The sequence below is a fragment of the Apium graveolens genome, chromosome 9, assembly GCF_009905375.1.
Source record: "Apium graveolens cultivar Ventura chromosome 9, ASM990537v1, whole genome shotgun sequence".
Lineage (NCBI taxonomy): Eukaryota > Viridiplantae > Streptophyta > Magnoliopsida > Apiales > Apiaceae > Apium > Apium graveolens.
In genome coordinates, this window is record NC_133655.1 from 208,321,486 (window position 1) to 208,345,372 (window position 23,887).

The 23,887-nt window shown below is 36.1% G+C and overlaps 1 protein-coding gene across 1 annotated transcript; it reads left to right on the forward strand.

The window, feature by feature from the left end:
• Positions 1–22,400: 22,400 nt before the first annotated feature.
• On the forward strand, positions 22,401–22,915 carry LOC141684497 (cysteine proteinase inhibitor 1-like). The gene has a single exon (XM_074489508.1). It carries the CDS (start codon positions 22,452–22,454, stop codon positions 22,809–22,811), a length of 360 nt encoding a protein of 119 aa, XP_074345609.1. The 5' UTR covers positions 22,401–22,451; the 3' UTR covers positions 22,812–22,915.
• Positions 22,916–23,887: the final 972 nt, after the last annotated feature.

Below are 23,887 nucleotides of genomic sequence, written 5' to 3' on the forward strand. Positions count from 1 at the left end.
CACGTTGTTTTGTGATAATTATGAAGATTTAAAGGCCTGCTTTGCCCCGGGATTCAAAATTAACGGGTTGAGGTGCACGAAAAACAATTCCCAAAAATTCTAAAAATAATATCAAAATGTCATAAATAATCCGAAGTTTACAAAGACATAATTTTTGAAATTTTTAAAACACTTTTTAAGGTGCACTTTGTACCCGCTCTTTAACAAATAACGAAACGACGTACGGGTGAAACGAATCCCGAAAATTTCCAAAAAAAAATTAAAATTCTCAAAATAATACGAACTTAATAAAATATAAGTTTCATGATTTTGGAAAATTTTCATAATTAAATATGGATTTTATAATTAAATACACTCAGAAAATCATTTAAAATAAATAATTAATGGAATATTAATTTCTTAATTTTCTTAAGTCCTAGAAATAATTATTGAAATTATAAGATTAGAAAACCAATTTTAAAGACAATCCAAATATTTATGGAATTAAAACTACAATAAAATCACTTTTACAAGCGAAATAAAATTATATAACTTACTAATAAATCACATAATTCAATCACCATATCAACAGATCATAAATAATTAAATAACAATTAGTAACTGCTGCCAAAACCAATACACACCTTTATTTAATTATTCAAACCTTTGTTACACTTTTAAATATTAAAATAAAAAGAAAAATACATGAGTCGTTATACACTGGGAGCAGTTCTTGGGCAGCGCAAGAATAATCTTTTTCATGTGGTCTACTATGCTAGTAAAACGCTTACTGGAACTCAAATGAACTACACCACTACTGAAGGAGCTCTTGGCTATAGTCTTTGGTTTCGAAAAATTTCAATCTTATCTACTTGGGACAAAGGTGACGGTATTCACTGATCACGCCGCCATCCGCTATCTAGTCTCAAAGAAGGATTCGAAGCCTAGACTTATTCGTTGGGTGCTCTTGCTACAGGATTTTGAGTTAGAGATCAAGGATCGAAAAGGTACTGAGAATCAAATAGCTAACCATATCTCTAGATTGGAGAATCCTGATTCTACTTCATATGATAAGACATTGATCAACGAATCTTTTCCGGATGAGCAGTTGTTCGCAGTTCAGGAGGAAGAACCATGGTTCACAGATATTGTGAACTATCTTGTCAGCAATATAATGCCTCACAATATGAATGCAGCTCAAAAGAAGAAGTTTCTGCATGAGCTGAAGTGGTATATGTGGGATGAACCATATTTGTTTAGACAAGGAGCTGACCAGATCATCAGGAGATGTATCCCATTCTGTGAGACGGAGGGGATATTACGAGACTGCCATTCCACAGTTTATGGTGGACATTATGGTGGTGAAAAGATAGCAGCTCGTATTCTGCAAGCGGGTTTTTTCTGGCCTACGTTGTTTAAGGATGCACATCAGTTCGTTTTAAGGTGTGATCGTTGCCAAAGAGTTGTTAATCTTACGAGAAAGGATGAGATGCCTTTAAATGTGATGCTTGAAGTCGAGGTCTTTGATGTTTGGGGAATCAATTTCATGGGACCATTTATCTCATCTTGCAATAATCAGTACATCTTGCTGGCAGTAGATTATGTCTCGACATAGGTAGAAGTCAAGGCTCTGCCGACGAATGATGTAAAGGTAGTGTTGAATTTTCTTCATAAGCAGATATTCACAAGGTTTGGAACACCATGAGTAATCATAAGTGATGAGGGGTCGTATTTCTGCAACCGTAAGTTCACTTCTATTATGCAGCGCTACAATGTGAATCATCGTATTGCTACTGCCTATCATCCGTAAACTAATGGTCAAGCTGAAGTGTCTAATAGAGAGATCAAGCGCATTCTAGAGAAAGTTGTTTGTCCGTCAAGGAAAGATTGGTCTTTAAAGCTCGATGAAGTTGTTTGGGCATATAGAACAACATACAAGACTCCACTTGGCATGTCCCCGTTTCAACTTGTCCATGGTAAGGGATGTCATTTACTTGCGGAGCTAGAGCATAAAGCTTATTGGGCATTGAAGAAGTTGAACATTGATCTAGATGCAACTGGGAAGAAGCGAATACTTCAGTTAAATGAACTTGATGAATTTCGACTTCAAGCGTACAAGAACAACAAAATATACAAGGAAAAAGTAAAAAGGCGGCATGACAGGAAGCTATCTCCTAAATCATTTATGTTGGGGCAACAAGTTCTTTTATTCAACTCTCGTCTCCGACTTTTTCCTGGAAAGTTGAAATCAAGGTGGTCTGGACCTTTTATCGTCAAAACTGTGTTTCCACATGGAGCGGTGGAGATTTTTTAGAACGATCCGGGCCAATCATTCAAGGTTAATGGTCAGAGATTGAAGCATTATTATGGGGACACGGCAAACCGGGAAGTGGTTAGTGCTGTTTTATTGTCAACTTGGTCGAACACCTCTACGTCAAGCTAATGACGTAAAAGAAGCGCTTCTTGGGAGGCAACCCAAGACTTGAGACTTTAGGAACCTTTAGAAGTTATTACCATATCCAAAAAACCAAAAAAATTCAGAAAATTTGGGTAAGAAAAAAAAAATTCCAGAAACCCCTGGGGCGCCCGCCTGGAATTCCGGGGCGACCGCTTGGAGTCTGGGGCGCCCACCTGGAAAGCCCGGGCGGCCGCTTGGAACCCTTCTGTCAGAAATTTTTTTCAGCCTTATAAAAAACCAAAAAAAAATCAGAAAACCCAAAATAAAATAAAAACCCACAGCAAACAACCCACAACCCACGATTTCTTGCCCACAACCCCACTCCTACTCTAATTCTAAACCTAAATTCCACCCTATATATACATACATTTTCCCATATATACTCCCATATACTTACAACTTAAAAACTCTCTCCTACACTCAAAACACAACTTTAAACACTTTTTCTCAGTTTTAATGGCACCTAAGAGATCTTAAACTATTGATAACAGCAACACCGTTCCTACTGCTGATTCTTCGAGGGGAACTGCTGCGAGACCCCGTTTGATGGATAGGGATGCTGAGGAGGAGTATACTAGGTTTCTGACTAAGCCAATTCTGAAGGAGAGGGGATTTTTACCATCGGGGAGGGATGGTGAGTTATTACCAATGATTGCGGAGAAAGGATGGATTTCTTTTTGCGAGTCGCCGGAGGCGGTTCCAATGAGTGTGGCTCGCGAGTTTTATGCGAACGCAAAGGCGGACAAGAATGGGTTACTGTTGTTTGTGGGCTTACTGTTAATTATCAGCCCGCGGTGATTCGTCGTGTGATTGGAAAGCGACAACGGAAGCCCGAGGAGGAAAATTGGAATTAGAAGACTCCCGAGGATTTTTATTTGGATTTGATTGTTGCTACTCTCTGTCAGCCAGGCTCGGTGTAGAAGTTTAAGACGGGATCTAACGAGTATCGTTCTTTTCCGGCTATTACGATGAATAGGTATGCCCGTGCATGGAATGCCTTTATTTGTGCTAATATTTTGCCTACTTCGCATGCACATGAGGTTACAATTGAGCGAGCCAGGTTGTTATGGGGGATTTTGAATGAGGAGTATTATGTGGACCTTTTTGAGTTCATTTACCAAGGGATGTTGAAGTTTTTGAGGGGGGAGGACATAAAGCAACATCCTTTATGCATCTACTGTCACGAGGCTGTGCAGAGCAGTTGGAGTTCATTGGCCTTCTTATGAACAGCTGCAGATGCCGGCCGCTTCTATTGACACAGCGACTCTGAATGCGATGCATGAGTGGACGGGTGGAGAGCCCAAAGAGCATGGTTTGGGATATCGTCTTCCAGGAGGACGAACAGCAGCTGGTGCTACTATGGCTAGGACCAGTCAGGCTCGTGATGAGGCAGGCTCTTCTAGAGCTCAGGAAGGTGCTGGTTCAGGGATGGCCGATGCCCAGTATAGGAGGCTATCAAGGAGGATGGATGCGGTGTATGAGTCGCAGAGTAGGTTTGCTCAGGAGCTCACCCTCGCACTTGGGACTGCTTTCAGAGGCCTTGGAGCTGACATTCAGTGGCCCGTTTTTTGTGAGGACTCTGCTTATCCGCCTCCTGATACTCCACCCTCTGAGGGTGATGATGATGATTTCTCCGAGTAGGTATACCATGTGTTCTTTTCTACTACCTTCACTGGGGACAGTGAAGATTTTAAGTTTGGGGGTGGTAGTTAAGGAGCATATTTGTGTGTGTGTCATGTAGTTGCATATTCATGATAGTTTAGTTCATATAGTTGCATATTTTTGCCATATATAGTTTTTTATTTATTTTATTTTATAGCTTTATTTATCATGTCATCTAGCTCATGTATATACTATGATCCCTTTTGCGTTGCTTTACCGATTGATTTATGATATTGAGGCGAGTGTAGTGATAGCGTTAGAGTGATGTTAAATCGTGTAGGTTGATATGCATGCTAGAAACACTTGTAATTTCACTAAGTCTTAGAGTATGCTTAAGGACTAGATTGTTGTCATGGTTTGATGGTTTTTGAGGTTAATCTATTGATTATGCTTAGAATTTATGATAGGCTCTTAATGATAAAAGGCATGAAAAGAAAAAAATTGGAGTAAAAATTGGAATTCATTGCTAATTATGGATAGGCGTCAAATGGCTAGTAGCCAGCTCGTATTTTTATGCGAGTAGTCTAGGGTTGAGCAAGATGGAGCGAAACGCACTTACTCAGAAATTTGGGAAAAAAATAAAAGAAAAAGAAAGAAAAAAATAATATAATTTAATGCATAATTGATCACGAGTGGGCTCTTTGGTATTCGAGTTATTAAGTTCTTAGGGGACTTTGTGCCTTGTGACCTAAGGCTCTTATAGTCTGTGATCCGCTAATCTAACGCTCGCTAAATGGATGCCATTGCATAAGTCTTTTGTGGACCTCACTCATTGCACGGTCAAATAAGCATTTGTTGTTGTGTTGAATAAAAGCATGATTCTGTAATAAGCTCCAGTGATCTTGACGTGTTATAAGTCATTTTGTGCCTAGAATTTATTCTTCGTATAATCATGTGATTGTCTTAAGGATAATTGAGTTATGATAATTGATCTAGTTTCGAAGCATATCTATTAAGTATCCATACACATCACGTTTCTAGTTGTATGTTAGTTTGCATGATTTGATTGATCTTTAGTCGCCTAATTGCATTTGTTGAGATATCGTGAGTTGGTTGGGGTAGTCATTGTGAGGGGGATCGCTGTATTTCATGTAGATTGCATTAAGGCATGTTTTGCTTTGTTTTTGAGTCTGTGACGCTTGAGGACAAGTATCGATTTAAGTTTGGGGTGTGATAAGTGGCATTTTATACCACTTTGAAACGTCTTATAATGACTTGAATTGATGTCTTGAAGTCAAGTATTTTGTGTATTTGATGTGTTTTTCTAGTGTTTTTGTATTTCAGGGTATAACTAACGTATGTAGGAAGAATTCATCGAAATAAGCCTAGGGAAGTGCTTGGCATTGGTTGTGGGAAGTTAGGAGCAGAATTCAGCAAAATCAGGAGCAGAATGCAGGATTTTTCCAGAAGGTGCTGGGGCGCCCGCCCAAGAAGCTGGGGCGGCCGCCTGGGATCTGGGGCGCCCGCCCAGGAAGCTGGGGTGGCCGCCCTGGGACGTAAAATTTAATACTGATTTTTACAATTCTTATTCTAATGGACTTCTGAGACGGCTGGTTCTTGTGGGCTTCTATATAAGTAGTTTTCAAAGACGTTTCACAGTGTGTGGTATTAAGCAAGGAGCAAGGAGAGAAGGAAGAAGACCGTTTTAGCACATCGCAATGAAGAAGAGGAAGCATACATTTTTTTGTGATTCTTTTATTCGTTGTAACAGTGGATGCTAGTTTTCTTTACTTTGAACCTTATTACTCTTGTGACGTACTCTGGTTTTTAATAAGTATTTTTATTAGTTTATATTGTGTGTTATTATCATATTTTCATATGAACCCATGGTGACAATGAGTTCTATCATGGGCTAATCGTGATCATGGGGTCATAGCGGATTTATTATGGATTTCTTTAGTTAATTGTGTAATACCTTGGTGTGTGATGATTGTATGATATCTAGCATAGGTTGCGCTTATTCGTCTTATGTGCGTCGCGAACATATAAGATAGTGTGTTAATCTCTTGTGAAGAGACAGTGAATCTTGAGATTTAGAACTTGCCATGCTAGCATAGGTTCATGTATGTGTATGCAAGATTAGTGGGTAACTCTAACCGTTTTACTTACCCTGTGTAATCATAATTAATAACTTGCGCTTAAATCGTTATGTTGTCAAATTCTGTAGACATATAGGGTCTCAACATAATTGATGCATATTCAACTTCTATCTTAATTGTGGATGTTTGGTAGAATGGTAATTGTACAATGAAAGTTGGCTTTTATCAGTTTCGTGTTGTTCGATTAATATATTCACCATTACATGCTAAGGGTAATAACAATAACTATTGAAGGAAGTAATAATGAAGTTATGATCTCATGTGTGTTTGATATTGTTAATTCAAGTGTTAATTAAGTGTTTTATTCTCGTAGTTAATTATAGTTAATAATTAGTTAATCAACTTAAAGAGTTATTGTCTTGACATTGAGAAGTAATTATACATTGGTGAGTGAGTGTTAATTAAATATAATTAGTCCGAGTCTCTGTGGAAACGAACTAGAAATTATTCTATATTACTTGCGAACACGTATACTTGCGTGAATTATTAGCGCGTGTTTTGTGCCTAACATACATCAAGACAACTATGAGGCCTCTTCATCTAGAGCTAATCTACCTCAACAAAGAAAATGGACAAAGGATCACCCCTTTGAGCTCATCATTGGTGATGTATCTTCTAGAGTTCAAACAAGGAGAGCAACTCAAGAAGAATGTCTATATAGCAGCTTCCTATCTAAGGAAGAACCAAAGAAGGTAGAAGAAGCTTTGTTGGATCCTGATTGGATTTTAGCTATACAGGAGGAGCTAAACCAATTTGAAAGGAATAAAGTATGGAAGCTGGTACCCAAGCCTAAAGGAAAGAATCCGATAGACACCAGATGGGTATTCAGAAACAAGATGGATGAAAATGGCATAGTAGTCAGGATCAAAGCTAGATTGGTTGCTAAGGGCTATTGTCAACAAGAAGGAATATATTTTGATGAAACTTTTGCTCCTGTTACAAGACTTGAAGCCATCAGAATTTTCTTAGCCTATGCAGCCCATGCCAATTTCAAGTTCTATCAAATGGATGTCAAGAGTGCTTTTCTAAATGAAGTTTTGGATGAGGAAGTCTATGTCAGCCAACCTCCTGGTTTTGAAGATCCAAATTTTCCAAATCATGTCTACTATCTTTTGAAAGCACTCTATGGACTGAAGCAAGCACCAAGAGCCTGGTATGACACTTTATCAAAGTTCCTTTTAGAAAATTACTTCACAAGAGCAACTGTGCATGGCTCTAGTATACTTGTTCAAATTTATGTAGATGATATTATATTTGGCTCCACAGATGAAAAACTTTGCAAAAAATTTGCCAAATTGATGCAAAGTAAATATGAAATGAGCATGATGGGAGAACTAACTTACTTTCTTGGTTTACAAGTTAAGCAAGTTAGTGATGGAATATTCATTAGTCAAACTAAATATATTCATGATCTTTTAAAGAAGTTTGATCTAATGGATTGCACATCTGCAAAAACTCCCATGGCCACTGCAACTAAGCTTGAATTAAACACTGCTGAAAAGTCTGTGGATATTTTAAGTTATAGGGGCATGGTTGGTTCACTTCTGTACTTAAAAGCTAGTAGGCCAGATATAATGTTTGCTACTTGTATTTGTGCTAGATTTCAGGCTGATCCTAGAGAATCTCATTTAGTAGCTATTAAGAGAATTTTCAGATATCTCAAGGGAACACCAAAATTTGGCATTTGATACCCTACAGATTCTGGTTTTGATCTAACTGGTTATTCAAATGCAGATTATGCAGGTTGTAAAATAGACAGGAAAAGTACAACAGGATCCTGTCAGTTTCTAGGAAACAAGCTTGTGTCATGGTTCAGTAAAAAGTAAAATTCAGTTTCTATCTCTACAACTGAAGCTGAATATATTGCTGTTGGTAGTTGTTGTGCACATATTCTATGGATGAAAAATCAATTGTTGTACTATGGTCTACAAGTGGGTAGGATTCCTATTTTATGTGATAACACAAGTGCAATTTCCATCACTGAAAATCCAGTACAGCATTTAAGAACAAAGCACATAGACATCAAGTACCACTTTATAAGGGAACATGTGATGAATAGTACTGTGGAACTACATTTTGTTCCAAGTGAAAAACAGCTTGCAGACATATTTACCAAGCCAATGGATGAATCCACCTTTTCAAGGATGGTAAGTGAGTTAGGTATGCTTAATTATTCTTGAATCACTTCAGATATTTTGCAAGTTGTAATGCAGCAAGAAATTTAATTGATTTTTCAGTTTTGGATGAAATTTTGGTGAAGTCAAAATTTACATCCCAACGGATGATCATTATCCATCGAGTTCGATCATCCGTCGGAATATAATTTATTAATAAAATTAATTATTTTTCTGGAATATTTTATAACTCGACGGATAACTGATTTATCCTCATCCGTCGAATTGTCTCAATCCTAGCCGTTAATTCTCAGAACATTATCCATCGAGTATACTTACAGCTTGTAAGCATGACACGACGGATAAGTGATGGAATTTTTACAGTTTATTTTTTTTAACGGCTATTTTGGGAAATTTTTATTGGTTACTTTTTTTACCTTATTATTTTTGTCAATATATTTCTGAGATAGTATAAAAGTAAATTCACTTTTATTCATTTCTTTTATCATTCTTAAGATTCAATTGCTCTAATTTCTTTCTTCTCAATAACAAACTCTCCCTCTGCAAATACCAAATCTCTAAAAATGGCACCTGTAGTGAAAATCATGTATCAAACTGGTTATATCTATAAGAAAAACAACTTCTCAGCTTTGGTGAACAAGGAGATTCAACAGTCTGGTGACTATCACAAAATGATGGATTTTGTGAAGAACTGCAAACTAAACTATGCCATGCTGGAATCACCCACCATTTACTTTGAGGTTGTTGACGAGATATGGACAACTGCAGTATACAACTCGACAGACAAAACCATCACATTCACTCTGAAAGGTAAGCAGTTTTGCATAAATAGTGATATTGTTAAAGCATGCTTCAAGATCCCTGATAATACTATAACTTCTCCACACACAGACACTGACATTGTTAATATGCTTAATTACATGGGCTATGCACTCACTACTTCTAAATTAAGTGAAATTAGGAGGTTGGGTCTTAGGAAAGAATGGAGTTATTTGTGTGATGTAGTAACTAAGGTGTTCTCTGGTAAAGTTAGTAACTTTGACTCTATAAACATTTCTATGCTTAACATGCTTTACATGCTAGTTACTGATAAGTACTTTAATTTCAGTGACTTGGTTTTATTTGAGTTAGGCTTTAAGTTAGGAGAGATCAATAAGAGAGGTAGAAGTGTCTATTATGCTAGATTTTTCATGATGCTTGTTAACCATCTTGTTGAGGAAATTGTAATTGAGAATCCAACCAACAAGCTGAATTGTTGGGTTCAAGAAAGAAGGATAATTGCAGATTTAAACAGAGCAAACCATCACAAGGAGGTACCCTTATTCTACTTTCCAGTAATGGAGGGACCTCGGGTAAGTGAGGTAATTTCTTATGTCTCCACTCTTCCAACCTCACAAACTTCTTTGCTTTCTAGTGTAGCCATGGCAACTATGTCAATGACCCAACAGTTGCCTACCCAAGCTACCAAACCAACAAAAGTTTCTAAATCCAAAGCTAAGAAAGCCCCTTCTGATTTCTTTCAAAAGAGATCAGTTGTAAAATCCACCAAACCTAAAGAGGAGAGTGTGAAGGTGGGTAAGAAAGGTGAGGGATAGGGTGAAAATCAAAGAAGCCCTAAGGATAAGGCTGGTGAGAAGAGTGTACCCAAACCTAGCCACACCACAGTTTCCCAAAAAACTGTGGTTATTAATAAGGATATTAGCTTATTACTGGTTGCATCCTTCCAAAAGGATGTTACCATTGAAACAAGCTCCCAACCAGGAGCACAGGCCAAGAGGAGTAGGGACACTAGCTCACCATAAACTTATGCCAGTAAGAAACGATCAAAAACCCTTGGGGATGCACAGGGTTCACATACTATGCAAACTGGTGCTAAAGACACAGTTATTACACCTTCTCAAAGTCAGGTTGATGTGGCTCCAATAAATGTGGAGTCACAGCCAAAATCTCTTACAATTGAAGCACCTGATACACCAAATTCTTCCACACACTCATTGGATGTTGACATGATAAACACATCATTTCCAAATTCTCTATCTTTAACTCTCTTGGAGAAGCCAAAAATCCATGCAAGTGAGCATCATCTTCTAGATGATTTGTTGGCTCACTTGCCATTTCTTTCTGAGACTGTTGAGGCATCTATGCCAAAATTATCATCAATCTGCACAGAGTCTACAATAGTCTCCACTCTAAACTCAATTATTTCTTCTATCCCGATGGATATCTTTCATCCGTCGAGTAGTGATTGTATCCCAACGGATAAGCCTAACAGCAGTCATCCGTCGGATAGTCAAACTGCTAACCCGATGGATATTCCTCATCCGTTGGGTATCTCTGCACAACCTTAAATTTCTTCAATTATTACAAGTGCAGAAGAATTAGTAGTAGTACAATCACTCCTAGGACTGAGGGAAGGGAGTGAATTGAGTGAGAGTCTGGGTTGCTCCCAGGAAAAAGGAGAGAAAAAGAGTGAACCAATGCAGTCCATTTCTTCAAGACTGGAAAAAGTAAGTGAGAGGAGTCCCACCTTAGATGGTGAAGGTGAGGGTGTGAGGGTGGGGAGCCAAGGTGAGACCTTGATGCAAGAAAAGAGAGATAATGAGAGAAATGCAGGCACAGGAGATATAAGGATGGATGTCTTTGCAAGTGAGTTAATGAATGTCCAGGATGCAAACAGGGAGGGACTATTTCAGCAAAGTCAAGCTGTTATAGATTCTACCTCCTTGGATACTGAGATATTTACTCACCCTGTTCCAGCATATCAACTTCTAGCAGGACAGGGCAATGACAATGTAGAAAGGATGTTAAATTTGGTGCACACCGCACAGTCTATGCAAAGAGCAAAGGATGCAATCACAGCTCTTCCCTCTATAGCTGGTGATATTGACTATGAGACCGGTGGTTCAGAAGATTTCTTTGGTGGTGAGGATGCAGAAGGTGAAGAAGATCCTTTGGACATAGGGGGAGGAGTAGGCCCTAGTTCCAGATCTGGTATGCCATCTTGGGCATTTTCAAAGCAGTGTGATGAACACTATTTCAAGATAACCCTGATTCAACTTATAAATCAGACACATTCTGCTCTTCAAACCACAACAAATGCCAGCACCAAGAATCCTTCAAGCACACCTTGCTTCTCTTCAATTGCAACAAATCCAAGGTTTTCAACATACTCAGGATGTCACCTCTATCAAAGGTAAAATTGATCAAATGAAGAGGAACATTTCTGACAGACTAGATTCTATACTTCCAGAAGCTACAATGCTTGACATTAAGAGACAACTCAGGAAGAATTCCGATCTTACCACAAAGATAAATTCCTTGGATACTAGAATAACAGCAATGGAAGCCTCTCGAACAACAATTCATCTCCACCAAACACAACAAACAGACTTGCTTCAAAGGCTAGCGGCAGCATAAACCTCCTCTTCTATTCAACTTACTGATAACAAAAAGGGGGATAAAAAAAGCTCAATTGTCTTATTCAGTCAAGGGGAATCAAGAAGTGAGGGGGAGCAAAAAGTGCTCAATGTTCAAGTAAGTAAAGCAATTGTGCCAATAATTATTTTCACAAAGCCACCTGCTAAAGACAACATAGATCTAATCAAAGATTCAGCAGCCAATTTGAGAACAGCTGAGAAGAAGCAATTGAGTCCAATCAATTGGAAAAAAATTGATGAGAACATCTAGAAGATATTTGGCCCAACACAGAAGCCAAACAAAGTTTTCAATCATCACTCTAAAGTCATGAAAATCTCTGTGAATGATATCAGTATGAACTATCTGGAAAGGGGTCAAACTTCTTGTGTCAAGTCTCTAAAGAAAGATCTCATCATGAAGGCCAAATGGAACTATCCTAAGGTTTCAGACAAGAATCCTATGGATACAGTGTTTGAGACACCAAAGCCAGATGAAAAGAAACTGTTGTCAAGATCTATTGCATTCTATAAGGATCCAGCTGATTCAGCATTGAAAAGAAGAATTGACAAAATTTACATAAATGGTAAGGAGATTTGTGTGGTGGTTGGACACCCACTGTTTGTGGAAGTTAAGAAGGAAGAGAAAGAAAGAATCAGGCTAGAGAAGAAGCAAGCTGCTTTGGATGCTAAGAAGCAAAAGCAAAAGAAAGAACAAGCTGCTATCTTGGCCAAGCTTCAAGCTTTAAAAACCACAACAGAACCTCCTGTACAACCAACTGTAATCACTAAACCTAAGGATCTAAAAATGCAAGAAGAATCACAGCAGAAAAGAAGATTTAGATACAAACTTCATTCCAAGAGGAAAGTGAACTTTGATGAAGAGGAATTGGAAGATCATTTTCCAAAAAAGCCTACAACTACAACTCAGACATCAAAACCCTTAGTGGTATTTGAAGAATTCAAAGTGGTTGATCCAACAAGAAATATTCATGGTGAACCAATTGTTCCCAAGGATGAGCCAGTAGACTGGGATAGTTTATCAATTCCTGAGCTAAATTTGCCCATCTTCAAGACAAAGAAGACAAAGACTAGAGCCAGCAAGAAAGTGAAGCCTGTATCTCTCAAATCCAAAGCTCTAACCAAATCCCAACCCACAGTCAACAAGAGAGATCTCATGTACATTTGTGATATCAAGGAATTTTCAAACTTGAATCTCTACTTTAATGAATTGGAATAACTAAGAGGAATTGATGCTTACAGACATCTTCCTGAAAGACTAGTATTTAAATACAAGGGAGGGAAAAAGATGAGATGGCCTCTTCACAGGATTCTCCAAGAAAGCCAATATGTTCTGATTAAAGTCTACTCATCCTTCAAGAAGAACTTTGGATACAATGTGACTGCAAGAAGAATAGTTCTAAAGAGGATTGAGGAACTAAGGAGTACTAGAGCCAAAGATGGACTTCCAAAAACTGTATCTATTCCCTTTACAGGAAAAAGAGTGCATCTAAGGCCCTACTGGCTGATGGAATTCATGGATGATAAAGGTGTTAGAAGATTCTTCAGATTGGAGGACCAATTGAGTATATCTAGCAATGAGATTCTTTTAGAAATGCAGGAAATGCTAGATCTCTCATAATCTGATGAACTTGAGTTTCACAGACAAATCCAGAATTAAATTGAAGAAAACAACAGGAGGCTTGGAAAGAAATCCAGACAATCAAGGAAATAAATCTAACTACTCAAACTAGAGGAGCACCTTGATAACAATTGTGAGCAATTTCTTTGTGTACTTTGCATTGTTCAATTTTTAGCAAATTTGTAGCACTTATTAGTTTTATCTACTATTTTTCAATATGTATCTTTAGGATGTTTTGTTATCATCAAGTTTCTCTTAATTTATGGCTACAATTACAGTAGACATAAATTGGGGGAGATTGTTAGGAATATGTTGTGTACTTGATGATAAGCCAAACAAAACACCTTAGTAAATTTAATTAAGTGAATTCTGTAGCACCCGACGGATAATCAATTATAGTCCCGACGGATAAATCTTTATAGTCCCGACGGATAAATCTTTATAGTCCCGACGGATGACTAATTGATATATTTCGGGTGAGTAGCTTATGTAAAAATAAGTCATGTAGCACATTTCTGCAAACATCTTTGTATAGATTCTGTAGTAGCTTATGAGTCATGTAGACTACTAGTGGATGTGCAGAATAGGTTGATTAAATATAAATATAATATGTCTTGTACTTATGCACAAATAAAATAGAGTCAAGTGATAAATGTCTACCCGACAGATGATCAACAAAGCTACCTGACGGATGATCAACAAGGCTACCCGACGGATAACAAGCATGTACCCGACGGATGATCAATTCAAATATCTGTTGACAGTGACAACACAGTCACATGCATTGGGTGTTTGTAAAAGGAATGTGGCAGCCTGTTTAGCAGGAAAATGAGAACAAAGAAGCATTACCATTTTCATGCATGTTATGAAGATTTTCAAAGATGCTAGAATAGAGTAATGAAGTAGCATAGAGTTAGAATTGATAGTTTTGTTTTATTATCTTGTCTTTTTGCTATGTAAACTTGGTGATATATAAACCAAGTATAGCAAGTAGAACAACAACTAACTAGAATAAGAAAATATATTCTCAGAGAAACATTTATAAGTTGTATCCTGTAGCATTTCTCTGCAAGTTTTAGTTGTTCATACTTGTAAGCAGCTGTGAGCTTATTTGAGCTACACAGGGTTCTCTCTCGATATATATATATATATATATATATATATATATCTGGTGGATACATTCAAATCCACCATAAAGTTTTAAAGACTTATGTTTTTATTACTTGTGTTTTGATTTCTATAATTCTGTCATTCCGCACCTTGCAAATCAAACACTTATATATATTATCAGGACCAGTTTTCATAAATCTTAAAAAGTAGCCAGAATTACATTAAACCCCCCTTTTTGTAATTCTTGTTGTATTGTTAGGGAATAACAAAGTATTTTGACTTGTCGAGGTCTCTAAATTCTCTATAATTGAATTTGGCTTGTCGAGGTCTCTAAGTTCTCTATAAGTGTCTTTGACTTATCGATATCTCTGAGTTCTCTATAAGTGAACTTGACTTGTCGAGATATCTGAGTTCTCTATAAGTGAACTTGTCTTGTCGAGGTCTCCAAATCTCTGCATGTAGAAATGGCTTGTCGATATCTCTGAGATCTCTAAATGCATTTTGACTTGTCGATATCTCTGAGATCTCTAATGAGAAATTGACTTGTCGATATCTCCAATCTTCATATCTTCATTTTGACTTGTCGATATCTCTGAGATCTCTAATGAGAAATTGACTTGTCGATATATCCAATCTTCATATCTTCATTTTGACTTGTCGATATCTATCTCTGAGACTTCTCTATAAGCCATTTTGGACTTCTCGATAAGTCATTCTAGAGTTCTCGAATGACTTCTCTATATGACTTGATCTGTGACTTGTAGATATCTTGACTTAAAACATTTTTCCTAAAACAGATGTATTCAACTCCAAGCTTCTGCACCTTTTCTCTAAGGCATGATCTTGTTGATCTTCTTCCAGGGTTTATTTTTAAGCTTGAGACTATTTATAGAAAAATACTCCAGTCTAATCTTTAACATTTTTATAGACTCAAATAATATAATACAAAATACAGATTAAGGATATCATACAACTAAATCTTAGGGTTGTCAGTGTGACTTAGTCTTGTTATAAAACAGGCATGTCTTGCACAACAACATATATAAATTATTTCATTATTTAAATATTTAAGGATAATTTTAAAGAAATATTTATATCTTGTTAGTACATATACTTACATATCATTAAATATAATAAATTAAAGGGAAATTATCAAAAAATATTTTTATGTTTTGTGGTTCTACTATCTTCTAAATATATTTGTAAAAAATTAATTTGAAACCAAAACAATCATATATGCAACTTTTATAACGTTTTGTAGAGAATAACTGAAATTATTTTTGTCGCAATGAAGGTTACATCAAGTTATAAAATCGTATTTTTACAAAAAAATGAAAAATCATATTTTTACAGATAAAAAATTTGTAAAATTGTATTTTTATAAATAAAATATTTTAAAAACATTATTTACAGAAATAATTTAAAATTTGATTGTTTTAAAGAAACCTCTAAATCATACTTAAAACATAAATAATTATATTAGTTTCCCACTAAAAAAGTTTAATGTATATAATATTATCCTAAATCATCTGTGTATAATAATATAAATAACAAATGGGGCTAACTTGATATTAGTTAACTTTTATAGCAAAAAATAGGTATTGGATCATTTTATATCAAGAATGGGTTAATTGGAATCAAATTGGGGCAAAAAATGAAGAATTGAGTTTTATACCACAATGAAGGAAGTGTTGACGTGCCATAGATTGAGGACACACCTTCGTTGGGTGGAGTACATAATATAGTCGTCTGGAAGTAAGGTAGCACATCAAGAGGAAGTGAGCGCATCCCATGGAGCGAGGACGTGTCCTAATAGTTGGTCGACCCCTCTTAGGATGAAACATATAAATGAACCATTGACACGTTTGGGTCAAAGTGTAGAGGAAAATATATGCATTCCACAAGGTGAGGATGCGTCCTAACCTTGAGAGATACATACATTTGGGTTTATTTGGATAGTTGGGCATGTCCTCACCTAGGGCAAGACAAACAAGGACAAATTCAAGAAAGTGCAAGCATGGAAGAAACAATTAAGGATTATTTTCACTAACGTATTTGTTGTAGGTACTCTTTGAAGAATTCCTTCCTTGAGTCGGTCAAGGAGGGGGATTCGTGAAAAGCTTGAAGGCCTCCAGGGGTATACCTGATGATTGAAAACCTCCTCCTGTATTCAACGGGTGTCTTTGTTGGGGATGCAGGGTTAACATTGGTGTGTGCGTTGGGAGCTCAGTTCTTACATTCAACATATGTCCTCGTTGGAGAACTTTGGAGTCATCCTGCATTTTTCACCCAAGAGCTTGGGATCAACTGTCCTACTATCTGGTGGGTTATCCTCATTCGGGGGATAGGGACGCGTCCGACATTTGGGGTGAACTGTGGCTATACTTTCGTTCATAAATCAAGGGAGATAGTTGTAGTGGAGTGTTATCCTTGCGTAGGAAGATGCACTATCCGTGAAGTCCTACGATTATGAACGAGTTTTGGGTCTTCTCAGTTGGGCCTCATAGTTGGAAATTGCCAAATCTAGCGGAAGATGTATTCTGGAAGGAATTCTACCGGGCTTAGTAATAGGAAATTTAAACCCATTAGATTTCTTGTTCCCCAAGAACTACGTCAGGCTTGTACCTATATAAAGGGTATGTAGGAACATTGAGATGGGTAATAAGTTGATAGCTAATAATGAGCCACCACTAATCCTAATCAATCTCAGCCACCAATTAACGCACAAACACAACACACCGCTTGCTTTTCCGGCAAAGAACCCCCGTCATAAATCTTGATTCCGGCAAGAAACTTCAAACTTTCTTGTTACCAGATTTCTCCGTCAATAAATTGGCGCTATAAGAAGGGGTGTTGATTAAGTTCATAATCTTAGGAGGAAAATATGACTTGCAATCGTGGGTGAATACACTCAGCATAAACCATATGTGCCCAGAAATGTGGTAGACCCTCCACGGGCTCCGGATGTTGGAGGGACACTTTCTGTACTCATCAGCAACGCTGATATCTTGGAACAGTTGTATCGCATTAGGGATACCTTGAATAAATTTAATTCAAGTTTGAACATGGTGGAACGTCGCAAGACGAGGAGAGGCCGTCATTTTCCCCACCATGGCCATGCTGTGGGGAAAGCCCCTATGATTGAAGGAAACACCCACGGTGTTCGTGGCAAAGCTAATGGAGGAAACCCTTGAATCACTCCGTGACGCTTGGAGTATTCTGATGATGTCGAGCCTATTGTAGAGCTGGTTGATGAGGATATTGATGGGAGAGAGAGGCCTCTTATTGATAATCTAGTAACCCCACATCCTCATAGGTATGGACGTACGATGGACGAGCATCGTCGTGTAGAAAATATTCAGAATCAAGATGAAAAAAGGAGAGATTTTTTAACTTTGAAAAGAAGGCTTGGCAAAAAGTTGGGAGATGATGATTTGACGATGTTGTTGCTGGAATGGAAAAAGGAAGGAAATGATGGAGAAGCGGGGCCACATGATACAACGTGTGTGCCCCTATATTCTCAAGGGATGTTAGGGTGAGGCACCGCGAATACGAGCATGCCCCTCCACGTGGTAGAATTGGGAATTATGGTCGAGGTTATCAAAGGAATGTTTGGATACCATCAAGGGAGAACATCCCCTCATGAAAGGTATGAGGGAGCGCCCTCAAGGGATGGAGAGGCCCCTAATATTATTCTTGTTGCTTGACATAGTGCTACTGGCGTTGGATCGAGGACGCGTCCTCATGTTAGAGACGGTGCCCAAACTCAAGAAAGATCATATGGAGAGGCCCGATGACGCGACCAAGGAGGACCTCATGAGAAAAGAGAAGTTCAAAATCAAGATGGTAATATCCCACAGCCGCAGCCTCATGGAGAGGGGCGACAAGATCTGCCAATACACTTGGGGGTAATCAGGTGGAACAACAGCGACAGTAGCCCCTACAACCCAATATCCAGACCATCCTAGGAGTTGGAACTTTCAATGTGGATGATCTAAAGAGGTTACTCAATCATCTAGAAGGAGGAAGAGTAACGGAAACTGTGCAAGCTTCATCCCCCTTCTCTGCTGTTGTGAGAGAAGCGTAGTTGCCCGCTGGATATAGGAACACAACCAATGACTTGCGTTTTCATGGGAATTTTGACCCCGTGAAGTTCCTGGGACTTTTTAACATTGAGATGGATGTGTATCAGGTACCTGACCTAGCCCGATGCCGTCTCTTGGCAGCTACCTTTAGATAGGGTGCTCAGCAATGGTTCTAGAAATTTGGTCCATGAGTTATCACATCGTGGGAACAAATGAAAACTCTTTTTTTGACTTAGTTCCAAGCTGTTGTGAAGTATACTCCACTCGTTACTACATTGACATATATAAAGCAAAAGGAAGGTGAAAATTTGACTTCATATTTCAAGAGGTTCAATGTAGAGTCTACCTTGGTAAGAAGTGTAACGGATGAGATGCTGAAAAGTTTTCTTATAGATGGGTTGCGCGTGGGAATAAATTTATGATAACAATTACAAGGGAATGATTTGGCGTCACTTTTTGAGAACTCTTACCCCCTTCAGTTAACGCTTTTTCCTCCGGTTCAAGCTCCTCTCTTCGGAGCTTAATAGCTTTGAGTTTTAAGGCATCGACCTCTTTTTTCTTGTCTTTCACCTGAGCTTCTTTTTCCGTCTCCTCGGTCTCCTTGGATTTCTCTTTCTCCTTCGCAGCCTTTTCGGACATTAGTCTTTTCAGTATCGTCTCTTCCTCGGGCATAAGGACGAGGTCAGCTTCGTTATCAAATTCATTTTCCAAGTTCCAAGGAGGTATTTGTTGTTGTTTGGACGGTTGACCGTTTTGTGGATCAGTAAACCCAAGTGGTCCATGTTCGTCATTGTCGTTTGTGATCGTCTCAGTTGTCGGAAATCAGTCTCCTGTTCTCACATACGGTGCCAAATATTGGAACCAGTTTTCTGCTTCAACGGTTATCGGTCAACTGCTTCGGATCTGCCTGCAAAGAAAAGAATCTGAGTGTTTTTCCTCCCGATTTAACTCCGGAGTAAGAATAATTTAACTGGCTGATGTAGGTAAGAATGAACACAAAAGATTTTGAGAATAAGTGAGAGTGTGTGTTATCAGAATGAATGTGTCAATACTAAATACCTACCATATTAACATAACTTCCCCGTCATCACTCGGTTGGTTCTGATCTATCAGGAAGGTGGATGTTTTGGGAGTAAAGACCATGTCTCACCCGTTTTCTTCGGCCAGTCCAACAACCTGGCTAGTGGATGTCTAATTCCAGGGATAAACACGGTCAGTTATTGGGCTAAAGGCACTTCGGCTCAAATGAGTAGCCCACTGCTTCCGGCCCAATCATCAAAGTGGGCCTGAACAGGATGGGCATCTAACAGCATCTAACAGACAATTTTTCCATATTATATATATTATTCAAAAATACAAAAATTGAAACTAAATGCATACATATCAATTGAATAAACTCAACTGATTTTAGTAATAATTTAATAATTTAGTAATACAATAAAATGTTTAATCTTCATTGCTAAGATTATACTAGAGAGTAGAGATATTGGATTTAAAATAATTGGTACGTGTCCACATATTTTTACTATCAGTCCCGTTTCTGATTGTTAATTAACATACGAAAATCAATCGATAGAAACCAAAATAAAATAATTAATGTTTTGTATATATGTGCACTCCAATACAAGATTATGTGTAGATTACTAGTTTCTCTCAATGATGAAATAGTTAGCCGCATGAAATTGATTTGCATATTAAGAGACCAAGAATGTTAGAAGCCAATAACTATAATTTAAATTTCTATATAAGAGGTTAAGAGCATCTCCGGCCATTTAGTTAAAATATCTAGTTGGCACAATAATATATATATATATATATATATATATATATATATATATATATATATATATATATATATTAGCTAATAAATATGGTATTCCAACTACATGTTAGCAAAAAATTTAGATAAATTGTATCTCATATTCTTTATATATTGATCCTTTAACCATTAGGTAAAACATCCACGTCATATTTATGTCAACTTTGTGCCTTATTTTAATCTAAATTGGCACATCAATACACACTTATATTTATATTATATTTATTATATATATATTAAAAATTTTATTTCATATTTAATATTTTAACTTTATATTATATTAAGTGTCAAAATATGATTTTCTTATTAACCAATTTTATTAATTATCTTGACAAACATTACATATTTATAAATATACTAATAAATCTAATATAATATAATATAATATAATATAATATAATATAATATAATATAATATAATATAATATAATATAAATATAAAATTTTATTATACATATAACTTTATGTTTTTAACACATATAAGTGTCTTATTATAATTATATATTCAATATTTTTTCATTAAATAAATATTTTGATTTTCCTTGTATTTAATTAAATATTTAAATTTATTTTAATATGTGAAATTTTATATATAAAATAATTTGATAATACAAATAACAAACTATTTTTAAATATAGCTAATCAATATATCTAATACCATTAGAGCAAATTACTATACAGATTCAATAAAATTTTAGATGATGATGATTTAGCTAACCATTTTAGCTATTATGGTCGGAGATGCTCTAATTGCACATGAACTTTACAAATATAAGCTTAAATCATCCCATCCTCCAAATTTTGTTGAAAGATTTAATTTCTAGTAAACATTTGACCGTTAAAAAAAATTCACTTAACTTTTATTATAAAAGTTATATATAAATAAGATGTGTATTATTAATCTATAGTAATTGGGCACGATTGGGTAGTTTAAATTGTTATGAGTTTATTAATTATTGATTCTAGCTAATTTCAGAAAATTGCTTAGAACATATACTTATTAAGATTATAAATCATATTTGTGAACAAAAAAATCTATAACAATGGCTTTAAAGATAGATGCTCTTATAATCACTATCCTGGTTCTTACTTTTATCCGTCATTCAGCCCAATCTCGTGATATAGTCCCGGAAACACTTACCAAGTGGTGGAAGCCTATTAAACACTTGAGAGACCCCAATGTTGAAGAGATTGGCAAACATTTTGTGAGAGCATACAATGCCTTGAAGAACAAAAGTTTTGAGTACGAAAGTGTGATCCAGGGCGAATCTCAGGTGGCTGTTGCAAGTCTTAATTATCGACTAATTATTAGTGCCAAGGAGGATGGTGTTTTCATGAATTTTGTTATTATCTATTTCAAATACCCTGTCACACATACAGGAAAGTTCATTTACTTTAGACATTTAATAAATTAATTAGTATCGTACATTAAATTTTATTATTATCATTATTATAAGATAATTGTTGAGACCGACCTCAAATAATTAGAATTTTTTTCCGTCCAATATGGATTCAATTATCGTTCAATTTCTAAAATCTATGCATAATTAAGGTTTTAATATAAACGCGGAAAGATACTTGAATGGTAAACACGTTATACCAACCATGTTTTGTTTCAATTATAGTTCAATTCGTTAGAACACATATTCTTTTCATAACGCATTTAAGTCTAATTATTAAAAAAAAAAGATTAATCTACACATAATCTCATAATCAATTTTTTACTTAATCTAGACATAATCGTATAACTAACAATTTTAAAAAATTTAGATTAGTCATACGTAAAATCTTAGATACCGTATAAATATATTCAAAAATGAATTTGAAAAAAACTGACTTAAATTATAGATTGTGGTGTGTCATTAGATTTTCAAAGCAATAAATACTGTAAATTGAAAATGGACATTTACAAGCAAACAATATGTAAATCTTACGTTACGAACTTATTAATGACAGCTGAACAACCACCTTCCAAAGTTCCTATATATCCTCCGAGGACCTCCTCAACCCCAAAGTCCAAAACTTACAACAACCGCTTACCAACCTCCAATGGCTCCAAGATTTCACATTCTTCTTCTCATTCTCTCCCTTTCTTTCATCCCAGGCCAATTTTACGACATCACTGTCGCTCGGAAAGCTCTCGTAGGCGGGTGGAAACCGATCAAGAACCCGAAAGACCCTGTAATTCAAGAAATTGGCAAATTCGCTGTCACAACATACAACAAGGACAACCAAAAAAATTTGGTATACCAAGATGTCGTCAAGGGCCAATCACAAGTTGTTGCAGGCACGAATTATCAACTAACGATCGCTGCTACGGATAACGGTGCAGTGAATCATTATGAGGCCATTGTTTTCGATCAGCCCTGGACTCATACCAGGAATCTTACTTCCTTTAAGCGCCTATAGAATCTATTTAACATCTTAACTTTATATGCATGTAATGTAATGGATTTGTGTGCTAATATTCTGCATTATTTAATAATACTATTTCATTCAAAAATTTCGTCCAATCCTCTGTTCCAGTTTCTGCAACAAATCAAATTTCTTGTTCGTTCTTTAAAAATGGTGTACGAAAAAAGACTCGGGGATTTGAATAGAAACAAGTATAATGAATCCAATATATTGAAGGGGGTAAAAGTATTGTGTATAATGGAATTTAACATCACATCCCAGAAATAGAAATATCACAATGCGCTCTTATTTTGGTGGCAAAATCTGGAGGATCGAGGGGTGTAGTATATGTCTTCGAAACTATACCTAACCGCTATCTCAATTACTTTTATGGGTCTTTCTAAACAGTAAGCAATTAGTTTTGCTGTGAATGAGAGGCTCATTACATTTCTTTTCTCTTTTTTTTTTAAAACAGCTTATTATATTTCTACTTAGAAGATCAATTAAAATAACATAAATTATAGAAATATAATTATAGAAATATAATTTATTTACTTTTTAATAATTTAATAAATTTATTATTTAATAACATTATTTTTTTTCTGAATAAATTAACATAAAAATTATAATAATTTAATTTTTAATTTATAAAAAATTAAATAATAAAAAATTTCTTATATTTAAAATACAATTTTCATATTAATTGTAGGATTTAAATTATAGTTGAAAATGAAAAAACACAAAGAAATGGAAATAAAATACCTATGGGAGGTAGGGAATAGGGGTTCAAGGAAATTTGGTAAACCTATAATTAAAAAAGGAGAAAGAAAATAATGTTTTTGACAACTATAAAGGGAATGAGCTCAATTATTTTCATTTCCCGTGATTGCTTATCCCAACAAAACACCCCCAAATTTTATTAGGAAGTAATTAGGAATATATCCACGGTTCTTTGTTTGGTAAATATTGTTAATTTTTTTAAGGCCATATGTTAGGAACAATTTTTTTAACAAGTTTATTATTTGATCGAAAATAAAAGTATACTATATTCATTATGTTGAAATCGGAAAAATTTTATTTTCACGAATTTA

What these genes read in the sequence shown, in the direction of transcription:
- LOC141684497 (XM_074489508.1), top strand. Translation starts at nt 22,452, where the DNA reads ATGGCTCCAAGATTTCACATTCTTCTTCTCATTCTCTCCCTTTCTTTC.